Source organism: Xylaria bambusicola, assembly GCF_022495145.1.
Source record: "Xylaria bambusicola strain CBS 139988 unplaced genomic scaffold F5B22scaffold_58, whole genome shotgun sequence".
NCBI classification, from domain to species: Eukaryota; Fungi; Ascomycota; class Sordariomycetes; order Xylariales; family Xylariaceae; genus Xylaria; species Xylaria bambusicola.
This window is the reverse complement of record NW_025953611.1, coordinates 243,000-268,925: the sequence shown is the minus strand read 5'-3', so window position 1 is coordinate 268,925 and position 25,926 is coordinate 243,000. Positions and strand designations below refer to the sequence as shown.

Genomic DNA, 25,926 nt, shown 5'->3' with positions numbered 1-25,926 from the left:
AGTCCGTTACCTTGATTTATTTTACACAGTCTGTTAGCCGTGCAATAAAGACGCCTTCAGAACATGCTACGCGCGCTGAACGCGCCGAAGGTGGCGCTAATTTACTTTCAAAATTATCCGTCATCTCCGTGAGAAATGACATGTGCAATAGACTTTACTGTCTGTAAAACCCCGTTATAAACGACTATCTACACGATTGCGCCGCGCGATAACGTTCTTGAGCTCAGTTTTCGGTTGGATATATGGTTTTGGTAGATGATTCAATGACCAAAGTTGTTCGAACGCATATGCGAGCCGGATCAATTTTGTTTCAGAGTAGTGCTCAGCGGTGAACAGTAATCCGAATCTAGAAGGCTATAAGCTGAAGTATTTTCCTCAGGGTCAGGATGACTTACGGGACATTTGGTGCTACCTCCACTTGATGACCAACTTCGGTCTCTTGCGACTGCGTTCCCTCTGGGTAAAATCCCAGCGGCAAGGCGAAGACAGGCATTCCGGCTCGAGCAGCAAAGGTCGACGGGAGATTATACTCATTTGGGAATACCAATGCGTCGACGTTGTAGTCCTCTAAAGCGCCTAAGATTCCATCCTTTCCAGAGCACCTGAGCATCTTCTCAAGAGCGGCTTGAGTGACTTCGGCATCAATGCCAGGGGAATCTCTAGATGAAATCAATCGCCCGACATCTCTTTCCGAGGATAGCTCCCGCGGCTCACTTTCAATGAATTGTATAATGTCGGCAACATTTGTGATGTTGTGAGGGTTCTTTACCAACGCTCCACACCATCTCTCAATGGACGCCTTGAACTCGGCTTCGAGAGGACGTTTCCTCTCTGACAGATCCCAATCCATCCATTCATGCTCAGAACGAAACTTGACATTGTCCACAACACTTGCCCCTGCGTTTCTAAGACACTGGAGAGCTCGTTCAAAAGTCTCTAAAACATATGGGTCTTTTGAGGCAATCGAACTCCTTGGCACACCCAGACGGATGCCTGTCAGATTTGTGTCTCGGCAATAAGCCAAATAGTCTGGGACTTGAGCAAACGGAAAGGACGACGTGACATTATCGTAATCACTTGGACCGGCTATTACGGAGAGAATGTAGACTGCATCCTTCACAGTTCGAGCTATGGGACCGACGGTATCCTGCCTGTCTGATAAGGGAATGACACCATCGCGAGGTACCAGGCCAGTCGTGGTACGAAATCCAACGACGCTATTCTTCTTGGAGGGACCGACAATACTGCCATCCGTCTATGGACATTAGCAGTCATATTGAGGCGCCGAGGCAGAAGAGGGGTATACCTCGGTGCCCAGTGATACGGCTGCAAGACCAAGAATCGTCGAGACAGCGGAGCCGCTGCTGCTTCCCTCTGGCGCTTGTAACGGAACGAAAGGAGCATATGTCTGGCCACCTCTGGCGCTCCAACCATCGGTAGCTTGTTTGGACCTAAAGTTAGACCATTCGGAGAGATTTGTCTTTCCTAGTAGTATAGCCCCAGCAGACCGCAGCCGCTCGACCACAGTTCCCTCTCTGACTACTTTGGATCCCAATAGAGCGTATGATCCAGCTGAGGTATTCATGCGATCGAGAGTAAAGATGTTGTCTTTGAGGAGGATGGGAACGCCGTGTAGAGGTCTACAGAAGACGTGAGAACTACATCATATAGAGAGACCAGGGAACAGACCCACGTCTACCCTGGCATCTACGCTCATTATCAAGGTCGTGGGCGATGGTGATAGCATCGGGGTTTATCTCTAACACGGCATTGACATCGCGATTGACTTCGTTGATACGCGCTATGTAAGCTTGTACTAAGTCGACCGAGGTGAACCGGTTCTCATCCAGGCCGTTAGCAATATCATCAAGGGTAATAGTAGCTAGTAAGGGTGGGGCGCTATTTTCAACACTACGGCTTCGGGACGCGTAGCGCCAAATGCGTTCCATCATCGAGCTTATGGAACACATGGGGTACAGATGGTTAGTTAATTCGGCGAGGAATGAGATGATGACGACGAGATTCGTGCAAGAGCTTCACGGAGGAAATGGCAGCACCGTTTATCGAGTTTCCCTGTTAATTTCTGCGCTATGCTTACCCAAGCACAGAATCGTTTATTGCATATTAGGTGTTTGCTAGAAAACGCCAATCAACTCGAGTTCCTTGAACGTCAAACTTCCTCTGACTTGTGGTTGAGCAGCATATCCTTTGCGCCAAAACCTTGAGACCCTTGACCAATAGCAACTCCATCTCCATGCGCTGGTCGCCAAGGGAAAATGGGGACTTTGATTTACCGTACGGTAGAGGCGGGAGCGAGGGAAACCCCTAAAAATGCCAAGAAATGCAGCTGTCCAGAGACGACATAACATTAAGAACTGAAGAGCAGCCAACAGGACTAAAAGTAACAAATGAGACATGCATCCGACCCCTAGCGACTTGCGCACGACTCCGTAGCGGTCCCGATAGCCTCCCGATAGCCTCACGCAGGGGAAGGAAGTATGAAGCCGAGTTCCTCTAACAGGGGCATAAGATTGATCATACAGCCCAGTGTGCTTCAGGCCTCATCTTTTGCACCTTGGTGGCCTCGGACATAACTTATCTGTATACCTCGGACTGCCAGCAAAATATTCTAGGGGTCGTTACCCCAGTTCTATTTTTCAGGTACTAAGAACGATATGGTCATCTCAGAGGCGTTATAGTAGCTCTCGCATTCCCGCTTATAGCATTCAGGATCCCGATATCAAAATTCAGAGCGATCACAGCATTGTCGAACACCAGACATCACGCGGGTAACCCGTTGCTCAACGGCTGTCTGATCGAGGTTCGCGTCTCACTAACTACGGTATGTCCCTAGGTAGGTATACAAGGGAACTCTATTTCGTGGCCCCAGGTGGTCTAGCCTGTTTCCGTCCAGCTTTGAGATCGGGCTCGTTGTTCCGGCGGCGTGGCACCTAGTGTTCAGAGGTTGGCGAGTAGAAAATAGTGAGAACGCGTTCCCTACTGAACCTCAGATATACTTATCTGTCTGAGTGGTGTATTTCGTATCACATATCTCCATCTCTGTACAAGACTTATGCCTCTCCCCAGACTGTCACACCTGTGTTCGTGAACCCCGGCTTGTCGAACGTCGCTAGCAGTTCAGTGTCCAACAATGTCCGACTGACAGTCTCGCTGAGAATTATGCTTTGAATAGCGTCTGAATAGTCTTGCCCGTGAATCGTAGTCGGATTAAACACCGACAGCCGCAATGGTTTCGGACAGGGGCTTGTTGGCAAGAATTATGGCCCGCTGATGTCATTACGTGAGCTTCGAGAACACGTACAAGTCGAGGCGGTGAAAGAAAAAGGGGAGGGACTCTGCACTGAACACATAGGTATTTAGCCTCTCACCTTTTCCTTGCACCACCTCGCAAGTGTTACTTGTTCTGTGTGCGGATGGTGATACCCGAAGTGATTGGGCATATGATGCTACTTGTCCTCCGCGCGCTCGACATACACACTCTGATTACTCTGAATAGACCGGGCAGCAAACGAGATCATCCGATATGGCGCGCGCAATTGATGCCCTTCCCACTCCAGCTCACGTGAAGCCGAAGAAGTTGATCGTCCTGAGTGCGCCTCGGTCAGTAGCTTGCGTCAATGCGATTCCCGCGCGTGTATAAATCGTGCTCTGACAATGCGCGCAGAACTGGTACCCACGGTCTTTATGAAGCGCTCAAGAAGCTGGGCCATCGGCCCTATCACATGGTAGAGGTATTTCAAAGGCCATCCCGTCTTGATCGCATCTGTCTAATATCTCCTCTGCCCAGGTGGTCGGCGGTGGCGTCCCCGCGATTCGGACCGTGATAGAGGCTATGAAAGCCGAATATTTTCACGAAGGAACACCATGTGGGTAGCTCGGTTATCTGCTGGGTGTTTGCCAAAGCAGCTCAGATAAAAAAGCATTTAAACTAACTTCTATATGCAGATGGCAGGGAAGAGTTCGACAAGTGGTTCGCAGACTACGATGTAAGAATCCTACGTGAAAAGTAGAGGTTCGGTCTGTGCGATATTGACCTTTCTCAAGATCATAATAGAAATGCCATTCTTCATGCTCCGGTCGATCCTGAAGGCATATCCCGATGCCACATTCATGCTGATAGAGCGAGACCCTGAAAAATGGGCCAAGTCCTTCTTCAATTCGATCGGTGTCGCTTCTACGCGCCTGAATCAGTTGCCCATGTCCGTATTCAAATACTTCGACAGCTTTATATACAATATGGACACCTACTCAGCGCGAATGGTGAGTTACTGGACAAATGGCTTCGGGGTATCCGATAAGGGCCGCGAATCTCTGATCGAGAATTACAGTGCTTAGTAGGTTACGACCTAGAGTTTATTTAACCCATTTTATAGGCTGACAGTGAGACAGTATTGCCGAAGTAAAACGGCTTGTGCCTCCGGCGCAGCTTAAAGTGTTCAGCTTGGAAGATGGTTTCGGAGTGAGTAATCCTCAATCTCGTCCTATTCAGTTTGATGGCAGACATTACTTTTCTAAGTTGGATTATATGAATATGAGCCAGTTATACTTGAGCCCGACGTCATTCCGGATAAACGTGGATGCTAACCTTGACACAATAGTGGAATGACTTGTGCCCGTATTTGGGTGAACCTATCCCAGATACGCCCTGGCCATCGCTAAATACGCCAGATGAGTTTTTTTCCTTAGCCAAACCCATGTTTCAAAAGGCCGTGACCAAGGGCATGGTAGGAGTAACAACTGTAATAGCTATTGCAGCAGTTGGTATGGGTATGGCATGGAAAATTTACATGTCTTCCCTGACCTAGTTCGACGCAGCAGATTTTGCAACACATTGCCATGTTTGGCCACTTCAAGCACCAGTTGTGAGCTTGCGTGGAATAACAGAGTGAAAATTGAATTGCGTGAACGGCAGGGGGTGCTAGGGGTTAACGAAAGTATGACGGATCCTACTAGGGGGGATAACAGCCAGACTAGATTTGCCCCGCAGAGAAACATTCGTGATGCACTACCTACAAAACGTTAGACTGTACGACCACGGAGCTAGGACACTGGTATGTACCTGGGAGGCAGAAGCCCTCGAGTTGCTGCTGTATTTTACAAGAGATATTACAATATCTCGAAACCCAGGGTCTACACCCGGTAATAGATCCTCCCATTTTCGTCCCTCAAATGTTCGATACATGTCGAAGGGCGGTGTCTTGAAACTGGCAGCCTCCGCCCATGTCTCACGAGTCGGGCTGCCAATCGTCTTGAAGATACTCAATATTAAACCCAGCTGGTTGCCGTCTTCATGCGCCGGTCGCGATTCGAAGAGCGGTTTGGAAGGTGTTCGACAGCATTCCGCAAGCATAGCACCGGCTGCCCACATATCGACGCCTGTATCATATGCCCTATTTCCAAACAGTGCTTCCGGTGAACGATATGACCCCGTGCCGATGTCAAGAACTTTCTGATCCGCAGGTTCTGTGTATACTGATAATTCGGGGTGCCATGCCGTGCCAAAATCGGAAAGGTAGGCAGGCCCGTCGGGCGACTCGAGTAGGACTGCAGAGGGCTTCACGTCCCTGTGTATTATACCCTGGTCGTGCAAATATTGAAGAGCTGTAAAAATATCGCGAAAGTGGCTTATTATGCGTTCCCTAGAGATCGGACCACGTGCGATAAGGCTGTCAAGGCTTACTGGCATATACGGGAAGACAAGAACAAAGCGCTGTTCCTGATCTCGGAAGGTATCTAGCAATGGGATGCATGGTTTCTTGAGTAGTTTGAGAATTTTAGCCTCTCGAAACGGGTCATGCGGCTCAATGTTCCGAGTCTGCACAATCACTTTCAAGGCTACCGTTTTCGACTTGTACACCTCGGCAGTCACTCCATCATCGATATGTTGACAGTCTTGGTAGGACCCTATCCTGATACCCGGAGTTTCTGTTGTTTCTGTTGTGGGCTGGGGTTCATCCGCTCCCTCTTGTGAGTTTGCATAGCCTAGTTGCGGCCCAACTCGGCAGGCAGAATCATACTCATTCTATGTCTCAGTTAGCGTGAATCGATCTGAATAGACTTTCTCTTCTTAGAGCACTTAGAGCAATGGTGTGTAGCCTTACTTGTGATGTAGATGTCTTATATGCCTCGTTCTCAATAGAGAAGGCATTCTTTTGTGCGTCGGCAGCCGGGACGCCTATCTCACAAAGCGCATCTTTTCTGACGTGGACTATGAGCAAGGCAACACAACGGACGTTGAGAAAGTTGTGAAGGCTGACATGGCTTGTATGGTATCGTAGCGGTTGGCTGATGTAAGCGACGCCTTCCAGTCGGATTGGGAGGTCATGTTTCTACAACTGAGTTTGGTTTCTTGGTAGTCGGTGAAGACAATCCTTGTTGGAGATATGGAACACGCCAGCCTATACCTATATTCTCACTTCCATATTGACCATAAGGAAGTAGTATCCAATGGTCTAGGTATACGTAATTGAGATCATGCGAGTTGTATGCGAACGAGGGAGGGGTCTTCCTGGGACCTCGGGAGCTTGGTGGTGCACCGTTGAAACACTACTCGCGTCCATGCAATATGCTATTCGCTGATTGATGGATAGATGCATTTTGCCGGGCTGGTGGGAGATCTGCAATGAGCTGGCGACGGCTGTCCTTCCCCACATTTCCCTAGTCCCCGCCGGCACCTAAGCTACAGCGAGCTACAGCAGACTAGGTACAGCGGACTACAGCGGACCACAGCAGACCACAGCAGACCACAGCAAGCAAGTGCCCGAGTTCCACGGCAGAGACGCGGCCTCACAGCGATGCTAGGCTTCAATAGGCAAGTTCACCAACCGAGCTACGCCTTCTGCGCCCGCTAACGCCTCTTAGCCCGTGACAGCTGCCCCCGTGAACTTGCCCGTGGTTGGCTGGGCATTCGGACTTGACCTCATACCTCATCCACGAGCCTCTCACAATTCCCCAAAGCCCGAATCTATCCACCATCCACCACAAGTGGTTATCGTCTATGCCCATGATCCCAGCCATCGAGCTTCCACTGACAGCACACAGCTCCCGGCCGTTTCGTCTTGTGCTACCAACGACACCGACACCGACACCGATCTCATGTATTCCTAATCCCTAGTAGACAGATGAATCTGTACAGACATATCGCATCCCCCGCGTAACTCCATGTTCGACCGGTTTCCATTGCTTCGTTGAATGCGCTCATCAATCTCGCCTTGCGCTCCATTTATATAATCTATTTATGTCTATGCTTGACCCATTCTCCCCATTCGCGACGCCCACCCCTACGTGATCGCAGCCAATTCTTTTCGCCATGGATGACCTTTCGAGGGCCGAGTATCCCGCCTTGCTGGTATGCTCTGCCACCCGCTGTAGCATGGTTGGCGCATCACTAACCTGACCTTTCCGTAGGATTCTTTACAGCCCGGCCAAGCCGTCACTATCCTCACCGACCGGGTCAAGCGCATAACCAAGGTCAACAATGAAATCGCAGACTGGTTACAGGTGCGAGCCGATCCCTTCTCCATTGCCCGACAATGCGAATAGTCGAAGCTGATATGCGTTTAGGAACGTCGGAGAGTCGAGGAGCAATATGCTCAAGGGTTGCGGAGATTGGCCCAATTCCGCGTTCCCAATGCGCAATCAGAGCTTGGGTAAGTTGACCGCATTAATGAAGTGTATAACTTGAAATATGCACATCTTGTACTGATGATATCAAAGGAGTTTCCAAGTTCAATGGGACAAGATCCTTCAATCGGTAGAGATCATTGCTACATCCCATCACACCCTCGCTGCACACATCGAAAAGGAAGTCGAGACCCCACTCCGCATGTTCGAAGTCAAGAAAGAAATGCAAAATATCCAAACAATACAAGGAAACTTACAAAAAGTGGCTAGGGAGCTGGAAGAGGCTCAAGAAAAGTCGGACAAACTGACCAAAAAGGGTGGTAAAGCCAGTGCTCAAAAGGTTGACTTGGCTGCGAGCAAGCTCGAGTCTGCCACCAACCAATGGAAATCACAGGCCCCCTTTGTCTTCGAAAGTCTCCAGGCCGTAGACGAGAGTCGTATGAACCAATTGCGCGACTGTTTGACCCAGTATGGCACTCTCGAGGGAGAGCAAGCACAGAGGCTGCAGAGCGATGCCGAAAGCGTGTTGAACAGCCTTCTTGACTATAGTACCGCAAATGAGATCCAGCAGTTTGTTTCAAAGGTGACCGCAGGGCGGCCTAAGTTAGAGAAACGAACAACAACAGCACGGCAATCAACCAGCGCAGGTGGTGCAAGTACGCCCGGCGGTACTGTACCTGGTCTCAATGCGCCAACGGAAGATGATCGCAGCGATTATTCAGGACCTAAGGAAGGTCCGCCTGAGAATAGGTTACGCAGTCGAATTGGTACTATGCTTGGACGGCGGCGTCAGAGCATTCACGGCGGATTTGGTCAACTTGCCCCTGGGAAAAGTCCATTTGGGCGAAATACTAAGAGCAGTCATGGCCTTTCACCTAGAGCTTCTTCAAGTAACCTGGGTGACTCACCCAGCCGACTTGGCGCATTAGCAGAAGACCCTGATTCCACCACAAGTGAGCCTTTCCGCACTTCCGAAGCATCTAGAGAGAAAATTAGCCATGATGGCCCCAATGGAGTCGGAAGGGTGAACTCGACCGACGTAGTGCGACCAACAACGGGTACGACCACTACATCCCAAGTTAACGGAACTGGGTCTGCGCTGGACGCATTAGATGTACCGCCTCCCCCAGGGCCCCCGCCGTCTCATAAAGAGCCAGAGAAAGATGCGGAAGGGTTTAGTGTACCGACGTATTCGCATGATCCTATATCACAGGCTGAAAAAGAAGCGGCTGCCCAAGAATCCGAACATGCATTCAAGCTGAGTATTCAAAAGGAGCCTGTCGCTGAAGAGGATGAAGACGCCAAGAAAGCAGCTCTGTCGAACGTGGCGAACAGCCTATCGGCAATGGGGGCACCAGCACGGAGGGTTGGCACTGTCCGAGGACGTCGGGATGTGCGTAATACTATCTATGTACCTGGCCCGGTTTCCGAGGACTCTGCAACCTCTGCTATAACACCTCCTATCCCAACGATGTTCTCCAGACCTACAGGTCTATCGACCTTGGCCTCCGAAGCCAGCGTCGCCGGAACGTCCGACACACAGTCTATTCGATCATCCAACTCTTTGAGCAGTGTTGTTCAAGCCAAACACCCCGAAATGCATCGGCCTGGGCTGAACTCATCTTTGATAGAAACTGTGTCAGCCACTTTTGAGGCTGGTGCGGTTAAATCTGTGAAGGTCAATGGCGAGATCGCCTTGGCTTTCAATCCCGGTGATGACCCAAATCCGCCGTGTAAGTATCACCAAAGTTCATCTAGCAAAAGATGTATACGCTGACCGCTTCACAGCACACCTATCCGTTCGAATTAACAATTTCTCTCTTCTTGAGTCCATCGGGCCTAATCGGATTTTTGTATCTAATAGCCCCGACCATCCTGATCAGTTCACGATGGACGCCTCCCACATCCGAAATACCCATATTGGTTTCTCATATAAGCTACATTCCGATATTAATGCACCATCAAAAGAACATGTTCCCATCCTCATCCACCCTACCTGGAAGCCTCAAGGCGACAAGCTTGGCCTGTTGTTACAATACAAGTTAAACCCTTCGTTCAATTTTGCAGCGAACAACTCTCCTATACAACTCCATAACCTCGTCATTTTCGCCACCTACGAAGGTAAAGCCTCTGGTGTTCAGACCAAGCCTTCTGGGACCCATCTGAAGGACAAGCATTTGGTATACTGGCGTCTTGGTGATGTCACGCTGTCCTCAAACGGAGATTGGCAGAAAATCGTATGCCGAGTCGTGGGAGAGCAGGGTGCCGAGCCCAAGCCAGGTAATATCGAGGCTCGATGGGAGTTTAGCCCTCCCGCAGACGCCGAGGTGAGCCAGGCGATATCGCTTTCCAAACTAGAAGAAGGCAAGGGCAAAGAAATCGAGATCACCGACGACGACCCTTTCGCTGATGCGATATCATCGACCGCAGAAGGGAAATGGGTCGATGTCCCCGCGGTGCGAAGGATTTTGAGCGGTAGATATGAAGCGAGACCTACTCCCTAACTAAGATCTGCATAGAGATAAGACGAGAAGAAGTAGGACTTGTATGTAAGGCAGAGTGTATGCGATATCCTGTTTTCATTTTATTTTACTTATTTTATTATTTTCAAAGCATTTTTGGGAAGAAAATCCGGTCCATTTCAATTTGTTATTTTTGATTTGATTATGACGCGCTCGTTGTCGGCTTTCGCGCATGGCCGATTCCTTACATAAATAAGCCCGAGGGGGCAGTCTTATTGTCTTGTCTGTTCATCTTTTTTTTTCCCCTGAAATTTGTGCTGCAAAGTTGAATTTGAAAAAAGTCATCCATCAATCAATCAATCGTACATAGCCTTGATAATCTGATTATATTTTATATACTTAAATAATTAGTAATGGCTGACTTGATCCTATTCTGCTTGGATGATGATTGGGATAGCAAGAGAAGGGCAAATGATGCATATCATTTATATCACAATTAAAGGTGGATTCTAGCATTCTTGAGATTTTCGACTTGCTTAATTAGACCAATTGAGCAGGTATGTAGGTATGTAGGTATCATTCATTAAGTATGTATGTAGTACAGCGCTTGTATTGTTGCCCCTTTATCAAGATATCAAGACGACCTGAAAGAACAGCACCTAACCCCGCTGTTATCTAAAACGCCAAATTCGCAAGCGATCAAGCAATCCAGATAGACACAGTCCAAACCAAAGACGAACAAATCCATGCGCGGAATAAATAAATCATTCATCCACATCTCATCCCATCTCATCTCATCCATCAGTCCGCGCCCTCGAATGCTCCTCGTAAAACTCCAGCGTAAGCGCGGCCAAAAAGCCCGGAATACACCCTTTCTCGCGGACCCAGAAGCGGATCTGATCATCGATGCGTCGCGCAAAGGGACTCTGGGGCCCGCCGCTGACTTTCATGGTTCCGCGCTCGCCGTCGAAGACGATGCTATTCTCGTGCTCGTCGGTGGCCGAGGGGTAATACAGGGATTCGACGCGCATCTTCCCGTTCGGGATGAAGGTCACTGTCCAGCCTAGCGTGCTGAAGATGGCCTCTTTGAATTCCTGCGATTTGGCGGCCCAGACTTCCTTGAGACGGCGCGTGGTTTTCTGCGCCGAGGCGGTTTCGCGCTGTGCTTCTTCGATCTCGCGCTTAGCTGCGGCGAGTTGGGATGCTGGGATTAATGCTGTTTTGGGGTTGCGACGGGCTTCTTTGGAGAGTTGAGCTAGGAGTTCTTGGTTCTCGAGTTTGAGGGCTGCGAGCGTGGCGGTTTTGATGGCTTCGAAGTCTGAGGTTGGGTTGGATCGGAGGGAGAGGACGCGTGTCTTGTTGGCTGATTCTGCGGCTTTGAGACGCGAGTTGAGAACTTCGTGTTCTTTTTGTAGGAGCTGGTGCGCTGTTTGGAGTTTGGAGAGGTCGTCTGCGAGTTTGCGGCGTTTACGGTTGAGTTCGCCTAATTGCTCGTTCTCGGACTCGTCTATGCGACTGCGCTTCGACCCAGTAGCAGGTTCTGCCGCGCCATTCAATGACTCGGCTGCGGATAACTCTTTATGTAGGCTCAGGACTTCTTCCTTGTATGTATCAACAAGTTTCTCGAGCTCAGAGATGCGGTCGACCTTTTGCTGGTCGAAGTTACCAGTATCAAATGTCTCGTCTTCGGCGTCAAACGTTTTGAGCTGAGCCCGTAGGTACTCGATTTCCTTCGTAGCTAATGCCCGTTGCCTTTCTAATCGAGCGTGGGATTTACTTGCAGTGGTAGGACCAGCATTTGTTTTTGATTTCTCAAGTTGTGATATCAAGTTCTTCTTTTCTGATTCTAACGACTTGATTATCTCATCTCTCTCGGCGATTTGAGGTTGTATTTCGCCCAGCTTCTCTACAAGGGCAGCCGAGTTGTAGCGTTCTTCGACCAAGGCACGGGCGACAGCTTCAGGGGAATCGAATTCCATAGATCCATCCTCTGTGCTGGCGCTTTGTAGGAACGCTGTCCATGCTAATTGTTCGTTCTCTAGTCGTTGCTTCTGGATGCGGACTTCATTGAGCTCAGCCTCCAACACCTGTGAAGCATCTACTTTTCGTTGTAAGGATCGCTTTTCTTCTTCGACAATTTCAACAGCCTTATGGGCCTGACGAAGACGCCCAAGCTCGGCGTGCTGCTTGGACGTCTTGGCTTCTAAGGTGCGTATGTGCTGAACCTGGTCGCTTAGTTCACGCCGGATTATCGCAATAGTTTCGGCGTCGCCTGTTTGAGCCTTTAATCGTATTATTTCCGCCTCTAGGTTGCCCACTAGTCTGTCTTTTTCGGCCGAGTTCTCTTGTGCAGTGGTTAGTAATGAGTCGCGCGTTTGGGCATCATGCTCGAGCTCTTGGATAGTTTGCCGTAAATCCGACAACTTGGTTTCCATTTCATTAGTTTGTCTCTGATTCATCCGCTCCCCTTCCTCTTTGGCAACAGATAGATCCTCCAATTGTTCTTTTAATACGCGTGCTTCGAGTTGAGCTTCGCGCAATCTTCTGTCAAGTTCGGCAGTATCTTGGGCTGATGATTCTTTCATGGTCTGGAGCTCCTCCTGCATCGACTCGTATTGGCGTTGCGCTCGGCTTTTCTCGCCCTCGGCGACCTGTTTCTGTTTGAAGTCATCTTCAGCTTTGCGCTGGACCTCGCGGAGCTCGTTTTCGTGCTGGAGCACCAGCATCTCCTTCTCCTGTTCCGCAGTCTCGATCCGGTATCGCATGGTGGCGATCTCGGCCTTCAACTCCTCCATGCGTTTGCGCTGGGTCTCGTATTCTTCGGCATCGGGCGGCGCGAGATTTTCTTTAGAACTCTCGCGCGACGAGGCCCTCACCGACTCGTGGGGCTCGTGGCTTTGTCGCGAAGGCGGCCGGGCCTGGTGGGTAGATGATCCATGTTCAGCACCGGTGAGGAAATCGTAGCTTGGTAGGGTGTTGTGTGAGGCGCGAAACGACGCGATCTAGATGATGTTCAGAATACCGTGTCAGAATGATGGCCGTGTCTAACAGAGTGTTTGGGGATATTTATTTACTCACTCGCGATGTTCTCAGCGAGGTTGGTGGCAGCGTGCTGCTTCCGCCGCTTTTCCGCAGGCGGCCCGACATTTCTTCATCAAGCCTCTATTTTGACATGTACCGTTGGCGCAACGAGAAGCAATAGGGAGGTTACCACAAAGACGCCGAGCAGACCCCGAGCTTCATCTTTTCTCGGTCCTGTGCAATAAGGGATTTGTTTTGGTTGTTTGCAGCGACGGGCCTGTCTGAGTTTACTGGGGGCTTTCACCGTTGTTCATCTACTAGCTGTCTCCGTCTAGCGTCTAGCCTAAACGGGTATCTTATTCCCCCCTGGGCACTTGATTGGCCCAGCAAGCGTTGCCCAGTACTAGGTACATCACAATTTGCATTTTGTATGCATGGTGCTTTATAGGTAATGAAGTCACAGCATGCGCGTGTATAAAAATACTATGCAAATAGTTTAAGCAAGAAATCAACCAACAACTCAATTCCTCATCAAGAGTTGTTGATCTTCCAGTGTCTGGCTCATCATACCACACAACACGGCTCGGAAAGTACCTCTGGAAGTACCTAACCGTTACCTGCTCCTTCTTTTTATTTCATTGCGTCACTGCCGAGAAAAGACTCAGGTACCTTAACCAATGGGAAGCTGTCGCTGGCAAAGAAGCATCTTTAGTTCCATTTCCCGATATAGTTAGCGTCATTATCCGCCAGGACAGTTGGGGCAGTTCTGGGCCAACGCTAGTTGGGTGGTAAGCTCTGCTTTTTGATGCCGGCGATGAAGCTGACCCAACCAACTATCCCTGCACTCATCTCATTCTTCATTGATGGCCAGCTTTCTGAGTCGCCATCTGTCTGTCCTACCGGGCTCCCAGTCTGTAACCTCCGTCGAAAACTCCGAGCCGCAAGCGTCGCTTTGAGCCATCTCTCCCACGATCCCGCCATCCCGCGATTCCGTATTCCCGTTCTCGCCTTCGCCTCAGAAGCACACCTCAAAATCGCATCCCTGTTCTTACTCTCGGGCCACGACATCCCTATGGCTTTGCGACCGAGGTAACAGCATCGCGGCATCTGCTGTGTCTTTCTTTCACATCCACCTTTGCCAATCGCAACCCATTTCCCATCCTTTCGCCTGCCACAGGCTGCGAAACTTCTAGATATGACCCTCCGCCCGATTTCTATGAACTTGACTGGCATTGGCGTTGTGGGGGCCCGTGGTGTATCGGCATACGTCACTGTCACCAGACAGCCGCGATACACTAGATTGTACTATGTCAACTCATGTCTTTCCCAAATTTCAACGCCTAGGTTGGACAGAACAGGACGGTATCCTGCTTCCTCGGTTTTCATTCGATCGTTCGCCTCAGGGCCGCCGCAAGATTCACCCAAAAATGGGGCCGGTGCTGCCCACCGAAAGGAATCTGAATCCGACTCCGCCTCGGCTGCGGCCCAATCTCCAGACGAGCCTCATTCGCAATCGCCGAATCACTCCTCTACCTCCTCAACAGTTACAAACCCCTCTGAATATGATTGGGAAGAAAAGCCAAACTTCAACATCGAGAAGTTCACACAGCTGCCCTATGAGAATTTCGGGGTCAACCAACATATGATTATTGATCGCGAGTTCAAGGAGGCTCTTCGTCAACTGCTATGGAAATTTCGTGCTCCAATCCGCTACGCATTCGCATATGGCTCCGGTGTTTTCCCACAATCATCGGGTGGAGCTGCTACAGAGGCTGAGGTCAAAAGCGTTCATCCCAAAGCACCCCTCGCTGTACAAAAGGCCCAGAATGGATCACCAAAAATGATTGATTTCATATTTGGCGTGTCGCATACTCAGCACTGGCATTCATTAAATCTTACACAACATCGTGATCACTATTCCGCTCTTGGCTCACTTGGTTCCGGCGCCGTATCGTATGTTCAAGATAAGTTGGGTGCCGGCGTGTATTTCAACCCTTACGTCACTGTCGAGGGTATACAAATCAAGTACGGTGTCGTCAACATCGACACGCTATGCAGGGACTTGAGTGAGTGGGATACCTTGTATCTTGCTGGTCGTCTCCACAAGCCCGTCAAGATTCTCCGCGATGATCCCCGTGTTCGCCTTGCAAACCAGATCAACCTACTGTCCGCCTTAAGAACCGCTCTGCTCTTGTTGCCGCCTAGTTTTACAGAGCAGGAGTTATACGCTACCATCGCAGGTATAAGCTACCTCGGAGATCCTCGTATGGCATTGCCAACAGAGAACCCGAAGAAAGTTTCAAACATTGTGAGCCACAATATGTTGAATTTTCGCCGGTTGTACGCGCCTCTTGTTGAGTCACTACCCAACGTCTCCTTCAACGACTCCTCTTGCAGCAATGCCAATTGGATCAACGATACCGATGCCGTATTAAATATTGAGCAAGATATGGACCCGGTGAAGCGAGGCAATATGGTGCGGCGGTTACCTAAAGCCTTCCGGTCTAAGCTTTATTTTGAATACCATAAGAAGTTTCAGATTCCACAACTCGAATTCAACAAGATGATGGAGGAAAGCAAAAATGAAGATATGGGATCTTTCAAGCGACAGCAGGGTGGCCGCTTCGAGCAACGAATAGTACAACGGCAGCCTGAAGAACTTCGAGACACCATTCGTGGGGTTATAAAAAAGACTATATCCTGGCCGAGCACTAGCCAGAGCCTTAAAAGCTTTCTCACCGCAGGCTTTTCCCGCGGTTTCCGATACTTGGGAGAAAAACTTGACAAATATCGTCAAGGAAGCAATAACAAGCAAAGTTAACGAATTTGCAACTCAAACTTAACCACTTCTCCTACCTCGCCAGCCTACACTAAAACATGAATACTGAGAGTGGCGTCATTTATCCACAAGAACCGATTTCACATATTACATTCCATGCGAAAGACACTCCTACGATACCACAGCCTATTCTTCAAGAGTTCACCGCAATACTTTCCTTTTGTTCATCTATCATCGTGTTTATGGGGAAAATAGGTGCATGAGTCACTGGTAGCATTCATGGAATCGAAATAGATCTTATCATACTTCACCCTTAGAAGCGCAGGAGGGTTAAAGTCGAATCATTTATACCGCGCACACAATTTCCAGATGGAAGAAAGAGCGCGGATTTGAAGGCGTTCAGTTCCCTTAAAGGCATGGGAATAGGCGTGATATGGGTCGGTCTGCTGTCTATTCATCTGTACATACAATATGATTAATGTAAAAACATTATACACTCCGCGTATCATGCCCATTAGGTTTCTTTGTCTTCAGTGTCTTGGAACCGACGACCAGGGAGGGCTGGAACGTCGCGCAAATCATGGTCTTTGGATAGCCAGAGTCGTGGCTTGGGCGCGCCTAGTCCTCCAGGTATTTACTGTCCTAAAGTACCGGTCAATCCTAAAGTACTGGTCAATACTATGAGTTGATCCTCCATGCCTATGTTATGACAATCTTGCAGCTTCGGGCACATAGACCGTTGATAAGATGGAAGCCCGGTAGCTCTATCTTACATATAACACTACCCAGGTTCACTAATTTTATCTGTTGTTTGATATCATAGCTAGGTGAAGAGGATCGCGACTTGTTAGTTACGCCGCCCCCAGCCTCAGCGGCCCCTAGCTAACAATTACACAAGCCCCAGATCCTCACAGCGCTCAGACATTTTTAGAAGCTCGCGATATGAATGATCGTCTCTCGTGTGATCCTTTTGGGCAGGATCTAACGAATAAGCTTTTTGGTTCCCGGCAAGTGCCGAATAACTCATCAAAGGCCCACAGCTAACATGAAACGCAAAAAATAAGTAGACGGCTCCGTTGCTGGGTATAGTTATAAGGATGGCTTGGCTGCCTTGTGTTGATACCAGCTATGTGGGTGATTTACGGCGTCTGAGCAGGCCACGTTACGCCCGCTTAAGAGCTCTCTCGCTTTAAAGGCACTATCATGGCTTCAACTCGAAACATTTCTCCGGCCAATTCATCACAAGGAAAGCCTTCCACCCCTCCTCAAAAGTTCTTGCACAAATATAGCTACAATCGTCTACTGGTTACCCTCCTCTTCCTCTTCTTCCTGGTAGTGCCATGGGTTTTCTTCGCAGTCCTCAGCTTCAGGCCGATCGGTGGCACAGATTATCAAGCAAAGTCATGGCAAGATGTTAGCGGCAACATATACGAGAGCGTGGTATATACGTCGAATGCGTTGTATCGAGCTTCTGACATTTTTTACATCATAGCTGCTGTGTTGACCTTCCCCATTCTATCAATGCTGCTCAACCATGCCGCTGTCGTCGTTGTCCAGCGACGACACCCGAACCAGCGCGTGAATGCAGCCCAGATGCTAGCCCTAGCTGATGCTCCATGGTCGAGGCTGCCATCGAAGCTTTCGATTTCTCTGCCAAACACTCGCTTTGCTTGCGGGGGTATTGCGCTAGTTGCCCTGAGTAAGCATTTCGAGCTTCAATCGCATCGATGATTAGTATACTAACGTTAGGGCGTTAGGTTTTCTTCAGCTGATCCTGCAATCGGCTCTGGTAACATGGGAGGAGGTGCGAGTAGCGACTAATCGCGATGTGCCTAATACATTCGCATCTAACGAGCACACGCGCTCCAGCTTCGTCGGATACGATTCTACCACTTACCGGATGTCCCATGTGCCAGCTTCTATCGTGACCAAGGAAGTGGCCGCCAGACTGTCCACTGAGTCCAAGAACGCTGCTCAACCTCGGCTCTGGTACGACGGAGGGTCTGGCCCTGACTATAACGGACTTCGCTATGACAATCCATCTCTCTTCGCCGCGGCGTTCCCAACCAGCACTAACACCGGCGTATTACGATACCACGCTATGCGCCTCAATACCTCAGTCCAATGCGACTTGGTTTCACGGGACAACTTTCCAGAGACTTGCCCTGGCCCCTTGCCATTTCATGGGAACCTGTCATTACCGAGCCGTAGAGGGGAAGATGACCCTGCTATTGACACACCGGAAATTAATATCAGCTGGTGTGTTCCGGGCAACTTCAGTGCATCTCCCTGGCCGAGGATTCGAGATCGCCAGGATATCACCGAAGAGATGTTCATTGATGTCTCACAGTCAGCGGATTCTTATTCATACGGGGCTTTCAATAGTTCCTTCACGACACGTTGCACTGCAAATACGACCCGTGGATATTTCGAACTTCCGAATTCTCACAACAAGTTCATGCAAGGTCCCTTACTGGAGAAGTGGACCGAGACTGATCTGGATGGAACTTCCCGCGTTGCCAACGACGAGGCTGATAAGTGAGTCCTACCGCGTTCCAAGAGGCTTTTGCGCTCAAAAATATCCTGGCATGACTGACGCTATAAGAAAATAAGCGTTGAGGATTATTTGTTTCTCGACTGGGACTACCTCAGCAACTTCCCGTACGGGAACAACCATTCCCTCACACCAGGACCTCTCACAACAGCCATGCTTTCCATGCTTGGAAACGAAAGCTGGATTGTACCGCTCCAGAACATCACCGAAGGTTCCGACTCCGCCACCCTGCGTACAATATACAGAGACATGTGCACCGGGGGCATCCCCTTCTTAACCTGGGGAGATTCCGCCAGGGGCTTCAATTATGACCAAGCATCCTGCATCCTCGACGATGAATCGCTCCATTCGCCGCTGTACAGCATCAAGTCCCAGACCTATCACTGGTTCAGCAGTTTCAGCGACACAGGCGTCAGCGCCACACTCGCAGCAGCGACGTTCTTCGCCAACGAGGCGACGCTTACTCGATCCAGCGAGCCACACGGTGTATACAGCGGTGCCGGCGTCATCTATACCGCGCCGGGCGCGATCATGCACAAGCCGGTAATCCCACTCGCCGCATTGATCGTGATATCAATCCTCATCGGCACAGAAGTCTTCGCAATCATATTCCTCGTGAGTTATATATCTCGCAATCCGACGTTCACTAATCGTCTTGATGCTCTCGCCGTCGCGACTGTTGGCGCTCAGCTCTCGGCTGCGGGTGTGCAGTTGCCGCCTCTGCATGAACCTCGTGAGGCGCGATATGAAAAACTCCGGGAACATGATGGTGTTATTGGTCTTAGTCATGGTAGCTTGACGGATGAAGAGGCGGGTCGGCCTGGTCCGAGTGGGAAGATGAGGAATATAGTTGCTAGTGATGAAGAGCAACTTCAGAAAACTATCGTCGTCGGGGGAAATGGTCTCTTGAAGTATTAGAGTAGGTAGTTATATTTGAGTGAAGGATGGCAATGGGGGGATGCAGTTTAGGTGAAGTGATCTGGACTGTAGGAGTATATTGTAGACCGCAAAAATTAAGATTTGATGAATATATTGAGACGCAGTCAACTTGTGCTCACGCTTTTGGCTGACGATTACCCTTGATAAGCTGACTGACACAAGAACTCTTCTCTTACAACAGGACATTCCCAATTTACCAGGGGATACCCCATGCTCCTTATTAACGATCCCACACGTTAAACATAGCTAGGCCCATACCCTGTCCCCGAGCCTCGCAGAACATCTACCTGCTGAACGGCGCCATAAGAAGAACCTGCTGAGAACTCACCCACCTGTGGCGGCAACGGTATCGCTTTCAACTTAGCTTGGATGCGTCTCGCAGCGCTCAGAAATCGGTCTTGCACTTGCGCATAACCCTCCACGACAAGCTTCTTGTCGCGCTTCACGAACTCCCCGTTCACAAGGACATGTTCTATATCGCCAACGCTGGCATGCAGTATCACGGCTGCGATCGGGTCTGTCCAGCCCAGTAATGCCGGCGACCGACCGTCCCAGACTACTAGGTCAGCGACAGCGTCGACTTCTATGACCCCGATATCCTCCCTGCCGAGCGCCAGGCCGCCGTTCCTCGTGGCGAGAAGGAACGCCTGGTTCACGGACATCGGATTACTATCGGGGATCTGCCAGCGGTCGATGACGATCTCGCCGTACAGACGCTCGCGGACGCTCTGTAGCCAGATTCGCGCCTGCGTGAGAATGTCAGTGGAGAAGGTGAAGTGCGTGTCGACGCCCAGAGCAGCTTGGTCTAGGACGAGATGGTTAGAGGGGTGTCCGTGACCGTAGTGCATTTCGGATTCGGGCGTCGTCGACATGTATTGATTGGTACTCCGCAGTAACTGAGCTCCTCTGGCAGTCAGAAACGCGGCGTGCGAAATCACGACGGGTATGCTTGAGTTGAGAAGTCCGGCGCTGTAAATATCTTCGGGTGTGTTTCCGGCTGCGTACCTGTAAGATGATGTTACCACCGTGCGGGACAGACTGACTTACATAGCCATGGGCCTTCAACTTGGTGACATGTGAAGACTGGTACATTGCTGTCCCTGCAGAAGCGGTGAGTTTAGTTGCACTTCCACATAACGAGACATCATAGCATACTTCGCCAATTTGACTACAGATTGAGTGATAGCCGCCGCACCGTCTGTAAAGTCGTCGTATGACAAACTAAGTGTTGACAGATTGGCAGGTGACGAGGCCGCTAATTCTTTCCAATGTTCCATTTGTTGTGGTATTTGGAAGTCAGTCCTCGTGTTCTGGAGAGTGTACGCGAAGAATATCCTAGCACCACTATCAACCGAAGCCCTCCATCCTGCAGAAGCATGCTCCTTTGTCCATGTATGATGGGCATGGTCCAAGATGGTAGTTACACCCGCGGCTTGCGCCTCGTAGATTCCTGTCAGTTGACTGATGTATACATCGTCAGGGGTGAATAGGGATAAAGCCACTGAGGCGCTATATCGTGCAGTGTACTCGGCTAGTGTAGTATTAGATCCTAGCGTTTTGTAAACGGTTTGCCATCCGTGCCGGTGGGTGTCCACGAAACCAGGCGTAATGATCTTCTCGGTGCAATCGACCACCTCTACACCCTCTGGGATATCTGCAGGCAAAGGATTCTCAGATACGGATGTAATGCGACCTTCCTCAACTAGCAGTGATCCATTGCGTATCACATTGAAGAGCCCGGATGCCCTATCAAAGGCAACGATGGTGCCGCCGCTCAAGAGCTTGGAGCATAGGGCGAAGGCTGTATACCAAGGCAGAATGAATAGTAGGCGGAAGCTATAGCTGGCCTGCATGACTGTAACTGATAGGGCCAGCAACAAGTAAAGTATCTTTAACTAGGTAGCTAACGGAAGAGGAGAAAGGGGCATTCCACTTCGCGGGTAACAAGTCGTTAGCTAAATAGGATATGCGTAACAATTGGTTTGCTAAGAACATGCCATTGTGTCAGCGGCACCGGAGCAGCGCTTTGACATTTCATCATCGTGATGGAGAAGAAGCAACAGCTACTCCAATTCTCCAACACATGTTCTACCTGTACATATATAGAATATGGTTAGCCTGAATGCAGTTCCTTGCGGAGTAGACTACGTTGAGAATGAGGTGGTATTTTCATTCTATCCTGGTTATGAGAGTGCCGGGATGTGTATAGCGTTCATGACATGAGAGTTTTGAATCTATGGTTAATTGCAACTCATTAATTGGCAGCATTAAAATTATGAGCATTCCGTTATCAATGAATTGTAATTCATACATACTTTCATCTTGCTGAATCTGTGCTAAGTTGTATGACTGCCTATGATATCCCTTTGGAGTCCAACATAACTCCGTGACCTGCCAAGAGGGCATTGAGCCAATGAATGCAGGGATTCGGTACTTCTGTTCACATGGTAGATGCTGGAGGTACTACGAGAATAACTGCTACTTAAAGCTGCTTTCTCTTTGGAGGAATTAGGTAATAATATTTGGGCGGATTTTGGTATTGATAATGCCAGCACATTGGCAAGGGCACAATAACTAGATCTGGAAGGTCACATAGTTATTTGGTATTTCAAAGGAATAATGCCGTCGCAGGTAAAGGAGAGGTTCAAGGATCGTGATATAGTAACCTTGGTATTCCGATTGCTTGATACCATAATAACTTGGTAATACTTACGGGACCCAATCAAACGTCTCAGTATGTTCTCTCAACCCCGCCGTGGTGTTGAATCGCGGGGTCGATTCCTCCAAATCCTCAAGACTGCCGTTGACACTGATCTAGCTAATGATTGGTACGATGAGCCAGCAATGCCGAGGGCAATAGCTCGACGACGACGATCCCAAGCCTCTAGCCAGGTAACACCCTTGAGCTTTTCGATCCTGATAGGACTTCTTGTTTCGACTTGGGCTTTCTCCCAATCAGCCTTATGGTCGATCCATTTGTCGGTAGCGCTTGCCCCTCATCCGAAGACGGGCTGTACGCCTATTGGCTGAAGCTTGACGGCAGTTGGATATTTTTAGCAGATCAACTACATATAGACAACATGGCTACTCTGCTTACTCTGCGGCAACCATCTACCCTCCTCGAGAAACTGAGACAGGTGTGAAACTGGAAATGATCATCCATGATAAGAATTTCATCTCTTCCTTCATGACAATCCAGTCAGTTGATGGCCAAGCAGCCACTGTATCATCTATGTAGCCTCATCCATCCATGCAACCCACGTTGTCAATCCGATGGAGTTGACAATGATGTTGGAATCCAGATTCTCGTCGAGGGAAACTTTCGAGCAGAGATTATATGAACTCACAACGCCATAAGTTGCGCGCTAGCGAACGCCGTGCATCTCGTTTTCTCCAGATTCTCTGCGAAAATGAAGTCTATTTATACGCCAGAGAAAGTGATACCAGTATATGCGACATTAACTGGTATCGGTATAGCACTTACTATAACCCGCATCTGGGTTCGAACACGATACATCAGAGTCTCCGTGGGTGCCGACGATGCTGCCGCTGTAGCAGCAGCCGTGTTCGTAACAGGGGCCGTCGGCTTGCAGATCACGAATGCGATCTTAGGCACGGCCGGTGACGATGTCAAGCTGGCCGAGACACAGAGACGAGCACGCATTGCACTGAAAGCCAACTGGATCAACCCTCTACTAGAGGCCTTCGCATTCGGTCTCATCAAGTTATCCCTCTCATTCTTTTACCGCCGCATTTTCGGGGTCTGGCCGACGTTTCGCAGGATCAACAATGCTGTTATCGTGCTCTTGGTGGGGTATTCTCTCGCGTTCGGCTTCGGCCAACTCTTCCTCTGCGGCACCAACTTCTACCTCATCTGGGTTGACCTAGACCAGCATACTGCCAGAGAGCGCTGTGCCGAGAGAGGTCACTTTCAGTTCTTCTTCGCTCTCTTCAGCGTATTGACTGATATACTGGTTGTTGGACTACCGTTGCTATTCGTGGCGAAATTGCAGATGTCCACGAGAAGGAAATGGGCGTCAGCTGTGGTATTTTTCTTAGGTTTCGCGTAAGTCAAAGATAATTCTCCCCTCATCTCTATCTACTATTCAAATGCGCATCGCTGATATGGTACCTTTAGGTCAACTGGGGCTAGTATTGCGCGTTTGATATATGTCTCCGAGGCTCTGAAGTACGGCTGGTTCAGCTTCAACTTCAAGCCCGCCCCCGGGGAGCCGGCTATACCTTCGCCAATCTTCGAGACACTTAATCCTACTCTTCTTGCCACGATTGAGATGAGTCTCGGTCTATGGGGCGCAAATCTGCCTGCACTATCACCTCTGTTGCGCAACTTCCACCCGCTGCGCCGTGTTGGAGAATTATATGGAAGGTTCACGTCATTATGGTCGTCTACATCAGTAACAGACAAACGACTTTTGAGTACAGAAGAAAGCAAAGATGGAGAGCGAAAACAAAGTTCCGTATACTAGTTTGATGATTTGAAAGAGAGTTTAGTCCTTTTGGTGCTCAGGGGTTTTGGGGAAGAATTTCATCTATGTGATTTGCTACAAGAAGGTAAATTGTTCAAGGTATTTCGAGGTGTCGGCACTTTCATAGTCGTCGGGCTGTCACGTTCGAATGTAAGGTAGTCTGCCTTCTAGAAGAAAGATGCCTTCTTCAGCGCAAGACTATGTATCATTTCAAATCAAAACTCGTATATTCTAGCGATTCGACCGGCTAATTGATTGGCTAATTGGCGCGGATCGGGATACTGGTATTAGTTATACACGATACAGAGGTTCAGATGACACCCAGCGAATCAAAACCCTCGACTCTTACCACTACCACAACTCTTAGTTAAGCCTGTTCACTTGGCCTGTGCCTTGGCGAGCGATTTCAACGTTATGTTCAAGAAAATGGCACTACATTCATTATGGATAGTGATAGCTACGCGCTGCCGAGGTCTAGAGGAGAGCAGTGTGTTATTTTGTCGTGCTCATGTAAACGAACTCGTTCTTCCTATGTTTTAATTAATCGCGAAGTAATACTATTGCTAACCCAGTACTATGGTATTGTCTTGGTTCAGCTCTCAGGGAGTCCTTACTTCACAAATTAAATGACAGTCCTCTGTATTGATGAGAGAAGAAATAATAGGGGAGAAGCTACATAGTACACGCCGAGAACGCTTGCGGGCAGAGAATGAGTGTGGCTGATTATTTGATTCGCTTCTGTTGGCTGCCCAGTGGCGTGCTCCTTGGGTGCCTACGGTAGCAGGGTGACATTGAGGGGCGCAATGTGGTGAAATCAGCCCAAAGGCTTGATGGCATTTTGCTAGCCTTAAAATTTTCTCTCACCTTCTCTCCGTTTTGAATATGGTGACTCGTAGGAGAACAGTTCAGTTCAATGATCATGGACGGACTAACCGTAGCCGCAAGCGTAGCTGGCCTAGTTTCACTGGGCCTCACAGTCACGCACTCACTCATGGAATTCTATTCAGCATACAAACATCAGAATAAGAACATCACTGACACCTTCAAGAAGTTGGAAAAGCTTGAGAACATGCTAGAGATTCTACGAGACCAGCTGGCCGACCGTTCATCTCTCACCAATGACCAACGCCTACTTGATAATATCGAAGAGCTAATTGAAGATTCCAAGGATTGTATTCACGACTTGCAGGATGAGTACAACAAGCTTAAAAATAACGGCGCCAAGGCCCTTAAAGCCACTGCCCTCACTACTGCCCGCAAGCTAGCATACCCGCTTCGTCAAAGCACACTACAAAAACTCGACGAAGATGTCGAGGAGCTACTATCGCACATTTCCCTGGCACTGCAGCTGCTACAGCAGAAAGATATTCAAGAAGTCCACGACGATACTTTCCAGATCAAAGAGTTGCTAGAGATGGTTAGAGCGAGCCAAGTATCCACAACTATTCGTAGCTGGCTCAATGCTCCCGATGCCACGACTAGCTACCACGAAGCTTGCAACAAGCGCCATAAGGACACGGGCCTTTGGCTCGTGAATGGTGCCTCATTCCGCGACTGGCTTACGAAGTCGAACTCTTTCCTATGGCTTTACGGTTTCGCGGGCTGTGGAAAGTCAGTCTTGTCCTCTACGATTATCCAGCGCTGTATTAGGCATCGAGGATCTAATGCACGCACTGGTATCGCCTTCTTCTTCTTCTCTTTCAGCGATAATGATAAGCAGAACCTTTCCAGTATGCTTCGCACGCTGATCTTACAATTATCCGGCCAACTTGATGACAACAGGGTACTACTCTCGTTACATGATAATCATCGCAACGCCATACCTCCCAACCAAGCTCTATTCAGTTGCTTGCTTCAACTATTACGAGCATTCGACGATACATATATCATCGTAGATGCCCTAGATGAGAGCCCTCGCAACACGTCCCGGGACGAAGTCCTGAGAACCCTAATCGACTTGCGCAAGTGGTCAGAACCCGGCCTTCATTTACTTGTCACAAGTCGTGACGAACCCGATATTCATGATGCAATTCATGAGGA

General features: G+C 49.4%; 9 protein-coding genes across 9 annotated transcripts; 5 read left to right on the top strand and 4 right to left on the bottom strand.

Annotated features, from left to right (window-relative positions):
- Positions 1 to 55: 55 nt before the first annotated feature.
- On the bottom strand, positions 56 to 2,348 carry F5B22DRAFT_454108 (glutamyl-tRNA amidotransferase subunit A). The gene is made up of 4 exons (XM_047971991.1): positions 1,690 to 2,348; positions 1,307 to 1,640; positions 396 to 1,255; positions 56 to 346 (listed from the first exon to the last, which is right to left on the bottom strand). The coding sequence occupies exons 1-4, from the start codon at positions 1,968 to 1,970 to the stop codon at positions 175 to 177; spliced, it is 1,647 nt and encodes a 548-aa protein (XP_047826662.1). The 5' UTR covers positions 1,971 to 2,348; the 3' UTR covers positions 56 to 174.
- A 585-nt stretch (positions 2,349 to 2,933) lies between these two features.
- On the top strand, positions 2,934 to 4,926 carry F5B22DRAFT_454054 (P-loop containing nucleoside triphosphate hydrolase protein). Its single transcript, XM_047971990.1, has 9 exons — positions 2,934 to 3,034; positions 3,088 to 3,373; positions 3,518 to 3,621; positions 3,686 to 3,752; positions 3,809 to 3,887; positions 3,967 to 4,007; positions 4,066 to 4,355; positions 4,411 to 4,480; positions 4,620 to 4,926. The coding sequence occupies exons 3-9, from the start codon at positions 3,545 to 3,547 to the stop codon at positions 4,824 to 4,826; spliced, it is 831 nt and encodes a 276-aa protein (XP_047826661.1). The 5' UTR covers positions 2,934 to 3,034; positions 3,088 to 3,373; positions 3,518 to 3,544; the 3' UTR covers positions 4,827 to 4,926.
- A 65-nt stretch (positions 4,927 to 4,991) lies between these two features.
- F5B22DRAFT_660337 (serine/threonine-protein kinase csk1) lies at positions 4,992 to 6,563 on the bottom strand (the record flags this gene model as incomplete). Its single annotated transcript, XM_047980272.1, has 4 exons — positions 6,279 to 6,563; positions 6,123 to 6,219; positions 5,081 to 6,043; positions 4,992 to 5,030 (listed from the first exon to the last, which is right to left on the bottom strand). The coding sequence occupies exons 1-4, from the start codon at positions 6,344 to 6,346 to the stop codon at positions 4,992 to 4,994; spliced, it is 1,167 nt and encodes a 388-aa protein (XP_047826660.1). The 5' UTR covers positions 6,347 to 6,563.
- Positions 6,564 to 7,130: 567 nt separating this feature from the next.
- On the top strand, positions 7,131 to 10,524 carry F5B22DRAFT_453796 (Muniscin C-terminal mu homology domain-containing protein). Its single transcript, XM_047971988.1, has 5 exons — positions 7,131 to 7,369; positions 7,429 to 7,521; positions 7,585 to 7,670; positions 7,738 to 9,377; positions 9,433 to 10,524. The coding sequence occupies exons 1-5, from the start codon at positions 7,331 to 7,333 to the stop codon at positions 10,146 to 10,148; spliced, it is 2,574 nt and encodes an 857-aa protein (XP_047826659.1). The 5' UTR covers positions 7,131 to 7,330; the 3' UTR covers positions 10,149 to 10,524.
- Positions 10,525 to 10,900: 376 nt separating this feature from the next.
- On the bottom strand, positions 10,901 to 13,253 carry F5B22DRAFT_639280 (spindle assembly checkpoint component Mad1; the record flags this gene model as incomplete). Its single annotated transcript, XM_047977692.1, has 2 exons — positions 10,901 to 13,108; positions 13,185 to 13,253. 2 exons carry the CDS (start codon positions 13,251 to 13,253, stop codon positions 10,901 to 10,903), a joined length of 2,277 nt encoding a protein of 758 aa, XP_047826658.1.
- Positions 13,254 to 13,651: 398 nt separating this feature from the next.
- Positions 13,652 to 16,456, top strand: F5B22DRAFT_624194 (mitochondrial matrix Mmp37). The gene has a single exon (XM_047976107.1). It carries the CDS (start codon positions 14,323 to 14,325, stop codon positions 15,946 to 15,948), a length of 1,626 nt encoding a protein of 541 aa, XP_047826657.1. The 5' UTR covers positions 13,652 to 14,322; the 3' UTR covers positions 15,949 to 16,456.
- Positions 16,457 to 16,682: 226 nt separating this feature from the next.
- Positions 16,683 to 19,501, top strand: F5B22DRAFT_624192 (uncharacterized protein). The gene is made up of 4 exons (XM_047976106.1): positions 16,683 to 16,752; positions 16,805 to 17,605; positions 17,664 to 18,444; positions 18,520 to 19,501. Exons 2-4 carry the CDS (start codon positions 17,110 to 17,112, stop codon positions 19,376 to 19,378), a joined length of 2,136 nt encoding a protein of 711 aa, XP_047826656.1. The 5' UTR covers positions 16,683 to 16,752; positions 16,805 to 17,109; the 3' UTR covers positions 19,379 to 19,501.
- Positions 19,502 to 19,506: 5 nt separating this feature from the next.
- F5B22DRAFT_453719 (Metallo-dependent hydrolase) lies at positions 19,507 to 21,805 on the bottom strand. Its single transcript, XM_047971987.1, has 4 exons — positions 21,715 to 21,805; positions 20,555 to 21,491; positions 20,447 to 20,499; positions 19,507 to 20,396 (listed from the first exon to the last, which is right to left on the bottom strand). Exons 2-4 carry the CDS (start codon positions 21,250 to 21,252, stop codon positions 19,636 to 19,638), a joined length of 1,512 nt encoding a protein of 503 aa, XP_047826655.1. The 5' UTR covers positions 21,253 to 21,491; positions 21,715 to 21,805; the 3' UTR covers positions 19,507 to 19,635.
- A 1,004-nt stretch (positions 21,806 to 22,809) lies between these two features.
- On the top strand, positions 22,810 to 23,886 carry F5B22DRAFT_650808 (uncharacterized protein; the record flags this gene model as incomplete). Its single annotated transcript, XM_047979368.1, has 2 exons — positions 22,810 to 23,465; positions 23,538 to 23,886. 2 exons carry the CDS (start codon positions 22,810 to 22,812, stop codon positions 23,884 to 23,886), a joined length of 1,005 nt encoding a protein of 334 aa, XP_047826654.1.
- Positions 23,887 to 25,926: the final 2,040 nt, after the last annotated feature.

Coding starts and splice junctions, on each gene's coding strand:
- F5B22DRAFT_454108 (XM_047971991.1), bottom strand. CDS start 1,970: ATGTGTTCCATAAGCTCGATGATGGAACGCATTTGGCGCTACGCGTCC. Junction 1,641..1,689: donor AGATGCCAGGGTAGACGTGG/GTCTGTTCCCTG, acceptor CGTCTTCTGTAG/ACCTCTACACGGCGTTCCCA. Junction 347..395: donor GAGGTAGCACCAAATGTCCC/GTAAGTCATCCT, acceptor ATAGCCTTCTAG/ATTCGGATTACTGTTCACCG.
- F5B22DRAFT_454054 (XM_047971990.1), top strand. CDS start 3,545: ATGGCGCGCGCAATTGATGCCCTTCCCACTCCAGCTCACGTGAAGCCG. Junction 3,888..3,966: donor TTTTCACGAAGGAACACCAT/GTGGGTAGCTCG, acceptor TTCTATATGCAG/ATGGCAGGGAAGAGTTCGAC. Junction 4,481..4,619: donor GCTTGGAAGATGGTTTCGGA/GTGAGTAATCCT, acceptor TTGACACAATAG/TGGAATGACTTGTGCCCGTA.
- F5B22DRAFT_453796 (XM_047971988.1), top strand. CDS start 7,331: ATGGATGACCTTTCGAGGGCCGAGTATCCCGCCTTGCTG. Junction 7,522..7,584: donor AAATCGCAGACTGGTTACAG/GTGCGAGCCGAT, acceptor ATATGCGTTTAG/GAACGTCGGAGAGTCGAGGA. Junction 7,671..7,737: donor AATGCGCAATCAGAGCTTGG/GTAAGTTGACCG, acceptor ATGATATCAAAG/GAGTTTCCAAGTTCAATGGG.
- F5B22DRAFT_624194 (XM_047976107.1), top strand. CDS start 14,323: ATGACCCTCCGCCCGATTTCTATGAACTTGACTGGCATTGGCGTTGTG.
- F5B22DRAFT_624192 (XM_047976106.1), top strand. CDS start 17,110: ATGGCTTCAACTCGAAACATTTCTCCGGCCAATTCATCACAAGGAAAG. Junction 17,606..17,663: donor TATTGCGCTAGTTGCCCTGA/GTAAGCATTTCG, acceptor TTAGGGCGTTAG/GTTTTCTTCAGCTGATCCTG. Junction 18,445..18,519: donor GCCAACGACGAGGCTGATAA/GTGAGTCCTACC, acceptor TAAGAAAATAAG/CGTTGAGGATTATTTGTTTC.
- F5B22DRAFT_453719 (XM_047971987.1), bottom strand. CDS start 21,252: ATGCAGGCCAGCTATAGCTTCCGCCTACTATTCATTCTGCCTTGGTAT. Junction 20,500..20,554: donor TCTGTAGTCAAATTGGCGAA/GTATGCTATGAT, acceptor CCGCTTCTGCAG/GGACAGCAATGTACCAGTCT. Junction 20,397..20,446: donor AGTTGAAGGCCCATGGCTAT/GTAAGTCAGTCT, acceptor ACAGGTACGCAG/CCGGAAACACACCCGAAGAT.